General features: G+C 34.2%; 2 protein-coding genes across 2 annotated transcripts; one reads left to right on the top strand and one right to left on the bottom strand.

The window, feature by feature from the left end:
• Positions 1-801: 801 nt before the first annotated feature.
• Positions 802-4,339, top strand: LOC143533188 (threonine dehydratase 1 biosynthetic, chloroplastic-like; the record flags this gene model as incomplete). The annotated part of the gene is made up of 8 exons (XM_077028041.1): positions 802-988; positions 1,086-1,355; positions 1,558-1,764; positions 2,594-2,842; positions 2,921-2,994; positions 3,575-3,692; positions 3,775-3,909; positions 3,997-4,339. Coding segments are annotated over 8 exons (1,381 nt in total), but the record flags the coding sequence as incomplete, so codon positions are not given.
• A 280-nt stretch (positions 4,340-4,619) lies between these two features.
• LOC143533198 (homeobox-leucine zipper protein ATHB-22-like) lies at positions 4,620-5,449 on the bottom strand. Its single transcript, XM_077028053.1, has 2 exons — positions 5,105-5,449; positions 4,620-5,001 (listed from the first exon to the last, which is right to left on the bottom strand). The coding sequence occupies exons 1-2, from the start codon at positions 5,447-5,449 to the stop codon at positions 4,705-4,707; spliced, it is 642 nt and encodes a 213-aa protein (XP_076884168.1). The 3' UTR covers positions 4,620-4,704.
• Between the last annotated feature and the right edge of the window lie 664 nt (positions 5,450-6,113).

Raw genomic sequence — 6,113 nt, 5'->3', positions numbered from 1 at the left:
GAATCGCCGTTATCGTTCGCGCCTAAGCTTTCCGAACGCTTGGGAGTCAATGTCTGGCTTAAACGTGAAGATCTCCAGCCTGTAAGCTAGCTAGCTCACATGCATATATTTGAAATTATATATTTTCATTTAAATTAGGTCATGATCTGATTCTTAAATTATAACTGCACTAGTCTGTTTATTGTAGCCGTACGTGCAAATTCGGTTCGGTTTTGTTACGGGAGGCTTAACCATATGGTATATATCTATAGCCAGATAACCATAACCATAACAGAATGGTCGATTAACCAAAGTTCGGTTTATTGCCCAATGTAGTTTTTTTCCCCTTTGTTCCAATTGAAAATGGTTTGGTTATAGTGTTCCAAGCTCAATTATGAAGTTTAGAAGATGAAATGTGCCGGTTCTTAGCTTCGTTATGATGTTCCACGCTATGTTATAAACAGTTGCAACATAATTTTAAATGTTTGAAGCTAGAAATGAAGGTATAGAAGATGGAAATAGAGGTGTAAGATTTGGAAAATCATAAACATAAAAGGTTTGGGTAGGCTAAAGTCGGTTAACAGAGATGTATTAACTGTAACCATAGCCATAACCAAATGGTCGATTAATTAGATGCACCTAACCATAACCGTCGGTTTACTCACCCTAATTACCTACAACTGAATTCTAATTATTCAAGTTTAATGTCAAACTTATTAATAGAGTTGTAAAATTTAAATTGTTAGTATGTTTTTGTTAATACTTTTGAAAATTATGTCAAAAGTATGTTGTTTAATTTTAACATACTGGATGACAATTGAGTTTGCAGGCATTCTCGTTTAAGCTTCGTGGAGCATATAATATGATGTCAAAACTACCAAAAGAACAGCTGGAAAAAGGTGTCATATGCGTGTCTGCTGGTAATCATGCTCAAGGAGTTGCAATAGCAGCCAAGACACTCGGCTGTGATGCTGTGATTGTCATGCCCGTTACCACGCCCCAAATCAAGGTTTTTTTGCTTCATAAATCATGAATAATACATGTAAATTAACTATTTAGTCTTCATATTGACCTTATGGTTACTTATTGTTGAATGATGTGTTTAGTGGGAGTCGGTTAAGAGATTAGGTGCGACAGTTGTTCTTGAGGGTGATTCGTATGCCGAGGCACAAGTGTACGCTAAAAAAAGAGGTGAAAGTGAGAACCAAACTTTCATTCCTGGTTTTGATCACCCGGATATTATAGCGGGCCAAGGGACTGTTGGAATGGAGATTACGCGACAGATGCATGATCCAATTCATGCCATATTTGTGCCTGTTGGTGGCGGCGGTTTGATAGCTGGTATTGCTGCCTTTGTGAAAAGAATATCGCCAGAGGTTAGTGTGTTTATTCTTGACCCAAATCTAAGGATTAATTTTTGTATATACCCTTACAAACATGAAAAGTTTCATATATATATATATGTGAGTGTGTGTGTGTGTGTGTATATATATATATATTCTACCAAAACTAAAAAAATATCATATATACCCAACTTTAATGAGTTTTCATTTAATATCATAAGTGGGACCCATCCAGGTACGGATTATCGGAGTTGAGCCTACTGATGCAAATACAATGGCTTTATCATTACATCACGGGCAACGGGTAGTTCTTGATCAAGTTGGTGGCTTTGCAGATGGTGTTGCGATAGAGCAAGTTGGTTTGGAAACTTTTCGCTTATGCAGGGAATTGATTGATGGTGTGGTTCTTGTCGGCCGTGATGCCATTTGTGCATCCATAAAGGTGGGCATGCTTAAGTTTTTTCTATCGTTGTAAATAGATAAGGGAAAACTTTTAATGTTAAATCTGCCAGTAGGCTTGTAAATGAACTGAACGAACATGAACAGAGCTGTTGTGTTTGTTCGCTTAACTTTAACAGAACAAACGATCGAACAAACAAATAGATGAACAAGGTTTTTTTTTGTTTGTGTTCACTCGTTAAGAAAATCAACATGTTCATGTTCGTTTATTTTCGCTCGTTAACAGTATAAGCGAACGGTTCACGAACGAACATAATTGAACATAGATGATCTAACATAACTGAGCTTAAACCGGTTAAATGTATTGTGAAGAACAAAGTGTCGGACATAAAAAGTTATTAAAACGAGACTAAGTAGTAATGTGTTAAAGAATTTATAATGAATATATTAACGAATTTAAATGAACAATCGTAAATGAACGTTCACGAACCTAAAGGAACAAAATATGTTGTTCATATTCTTTCGTTTGTTAAATGAACAAAGACAAACGGTTCACGACCTGTTCACTGAGTGTTCGGTTCGGTTACAGGCCTATCTTCCAGGAAAGATCAATTTGAAATGAACATTTTATATGTATTATTTCAAATTTCAAATTTAGACACACGTTGGGTATGTTTTCCTTTTTTTTTCTCTAATTAACTATAAAAGTGTTTTGGTGTAGGACGTGTTTGAAAAAAAAAGGAGCATTTTAGAACCATCAGGTGCACTTGGCTTGCTGGAGCTGAAGCGTACTGCAAATTCGTAATTTAGACACACGTTGGGTATGTTTTCCTTTTTTTTCTCTAATTAACTATAAAAGTGTTTTGGTGTAGGACGTGTTTGAAAAAAAAAGGAGCATTTTAGAACCATCAGGTGCACTTGCGCTTGCTGGAGCTGAAGCGTACTGCAAATTCTATAATCTTAAGGACATCAACGTTGTAGCTATAACCAGCGGGGCCAACATGAATTTTGATAGATTAAGGTTGGTCACCGAGCTTGCAAATGTTGGCAGACAACGGAAGGCTGTGCTCGCAACTTTCGTGCCTGAAGAACCTGGAAGTTTTAAACGCTTTGCTGAACTGGTCTGTTTTTTTTTCTGTTAATTGTTTTAGTAAAAATGACAGACCTTATTAAATGTTGATAATAATTTGTGTTGGTAGGTTGGGAAGACGAATATTACCAAGTTCAATTGTAGATATGAACCTGAAAAGAAACAATCTCTTGTTCTGTACAGGTAAGAGCCTTTCATTGTTTTTTTCTTATAAACAGTTATCTAGGGGTGTGCATAAAACCGAAGTAACTGAACTGTAACTAGAATAACTAACATTACCGATTTCAATAAAAAACTAATGGTTTGGTTTTATGCTTTTTAAAATACCAATTTTTTGGTTCGGTTTTGCCATTAACTAAAAAGAAAAAAACGAATCAATTGGAAAGGAACCGAACCAAAAAAACTGATAAACCAATTTTAGTAGTATATAAGAAATTGATTAACGAAAGCATTAATTAACAAGGAGACTTAGGCTCAAAGTTTCAGGCCCAAAGTGTCACTTTTTACGGCCCAAAACTTTCAAACCAAAATGGTAAAACCGAAAAAACCAAAACAGAACTGAAGCCATTGTGAAACACAAATTTGAAAACCGAAAAAACCGAAAGATTTTCAAAAACCAGAAAACCAAGTTTTTGGTTCAGTTAAAGCTCAATTTCTTTTTTCTGATTATTAAAATATGTTTCCTGATATTTGTTTAAAATTTTCGATCTATTTTTTTTACACATTCTACTTGAAACTGATATTCATTTTCTGAATGTTATAGTGTCGGTCTTCATACAAAGTTTGAAATCCAAGAAATGGTGGAGAGAATGGAGTCACATAAACTTAAAACCATGGAAGTTACAAACAATGACATGCTTAAAGATCATTTAGGCCATCTGGTAACATTCTTCTCTATTTTAATTATTTCTATAAACACTTAATAATCGAGTTTCTGGAATAACATGTGGTGGCAATTATCAGATGGGTGGCCGAACTAATGTAGAAAACGAGCTTCTTTGTCGGTTTGTTTTTCCTGAAAGGCCAGGGGCATTGATGAAGTTCTTGCATGCGCTTAGTCCACGTTGGAACATCAGTTTGTTACATTACCATGCTCAGGTTTGAGTTGCATGACACGGTTTTTAAAATTACTATTTCACCCTTTGGATGTTGGTGATTCTAATGTTTGGTTACTGTCTTTTCCAGGGAGGAATGGGGGCTAATGTTTTAGTTGGTATTCAAGTTTCATCAAATGATTTAGACAAGTTCCGATATCATGCAAATAATCTTGGATATGAGTATGAGGTCGAGATTGATAACGAAGTATTTCAGCTTTTGATGCGTTAATTATCAACCCGAATCATTAGTCAAGGGAAGTTGGAGCAGTAAGGTTCATTTTATAGATAAACTTATATTAGTATTTATGCCAAAAGGGCACTTTGTAGCCCAACACTGACTTTGAATTCTTGTTCCCACTTTTAAAGCAAACAAATTGCTAATGGTAATATCTTTTAGTATGACTGTTGAAACAACCGGAACAAAATAACTTAGCTCGACATAAATAAGGTTTTGGTTAAACGGTTCGGTTCTGATTAGTAGTAAATTATCAAACTTTGATAGGGTCAAAACTGGTTTTGAGCAAAATGAGTACTGGCCTAACGAGTTTTGAGCGAAATGAGTTTTAATCAAAATATGCAATTTTAAAAAGGACGGTTGGGTTTGAATCAAAATGGTTTCAAGCACACTTTCACTTGCTAATATGAAGAAATATACCAAACTTCAAATGTTGATCTAAATTACATTATCCTAAATTCCTAACTTTCACTCGCTGTAACAAAAAAGTAAAATAAAAAACAAATTATTCGACTGATATCCGAGTCAGCAAACAAATAACTAGCAACTAGTTCTACGAATTTAAGGGTACGATGGAAGAACTGGCCAATTAGAGTAAGATGGAGTAGCCACTGATGATACTGGATCATAGTTCACCATGTAGTTGTTGTCGTCGGTCGCCATGGCAGCTGTAGTGGCAACAGCCGCCTGATGTTGGCCGAGTGTCAACTGATGAGTGTGGTTAGCAGCAGTAGGAATGGTGGCTGCAGATGTGCTCTCAACTGTCTCTTCACCAGACATGTAAGTGTACCCGGTGCTAGAGCCTGCCCCTTGTCTCTTGCTTACTTGTTCTTTGAGTATTGTTCTCAATGCTAACACCTTTAAGGGATTAAAAATATATAGCAATTTTAGAAATTATCTGTTTTCAAATGTGTAAAAATTATATTTTAGAGGAATAATATAATTAGGGATATCAATATACCTCTTCTTGAAGCTTTTGTTTCTCCTTGCATACGGCATCAAACTCTTGTTTAAGGTTATCATACATGTACTCGAGCTGCTTGGTCTTCCATCGAGCACGTCGGTTTTGGAACCACACAGCAATTTGTCTCGGCTGCATACCGAGGTCATGTGCTAGCTTCATCTTTGTTTCAGGGTCAGGTTTCTTCTCTTCTTGGAAAATATTTTCTAGTGCCTCTAACTGTTCACTTGTTAACCTTTTCTTCTTATCTTGATTGTTGTTTTCATACTCATTTTGGTTCATCTCCATCATTGCTAATGGTGCTTGCATCATTTGATGCCTCATTTCACCCATTCCTGTTTTCATTTTCCATAAACAAGAGTTTATATATTAAAACATTACTAAAATTAAAAAAATAATATATTAATAGGGAAACCCTTTAATTGATAATCAAGTATATGCATGTCTGTATATATTGATGTGTGTATAATGTATGTATGCTAGCTGCATGCATGTACCGATGTACTTTCTGTGTATGTGCGCTAATTAAAAAGCATTATGTTTTTAGAGACTTTATGCATGTGAGCCCTTTTATAAATAATTATCTTAATAAATAATGATTTACCTAATTGTAGTTTATTGTAAAAAAAAGAAAAAAAAATATAGTTATTTATTAAATATTAGCTTGAGACCCGTGTAATATATGAGTAATTAATTAAAATAACTATTTTAGTAAATAATCAATATACAGTTTAACAGTATACTTATCATTTATTATTAATACAATGTCATTATACATGAGTGATGAGTACAGTTCACAAGAATTAAAAATAATTAATTAGTTGATTAACAGCGTTATTTCTTGTGTTTTTTTGAAGCTATACTTTTTAATCAAATTTCTAATTAGGTATATATATAGTTACAATATATAATAAAAAAATGTGATGTAACCTGAAAATATATAAAATATACTATTTATTGTACGCGTTAATAATGATTTTATAAATTGGGTAATTGAAACAAATAAAAA

The sequence above is a fragment of the Bidens hawaiensis genome, unplaced genomic scaffold (assembly GCF_021521415.1).
Source record: "Bidens hawaiensis isolate Kalapana, Puna unplaced genomic scaffold, B.hawaiensis_p1.1 tig00009623_1, whole genome shotgun sequence".
Lineage (NCBI taxonomy): Eukaryota > Viridiplantae > Streptophyta > Magnoliopsida > Asterales > Asteraceae > Bidens > Bidens hawaiensis.
The sequence above is the reverse complement of the archived record's forward strand: the minus strand, read 5'-3'. Positions and strand labels throughout refer to the sequence as shown.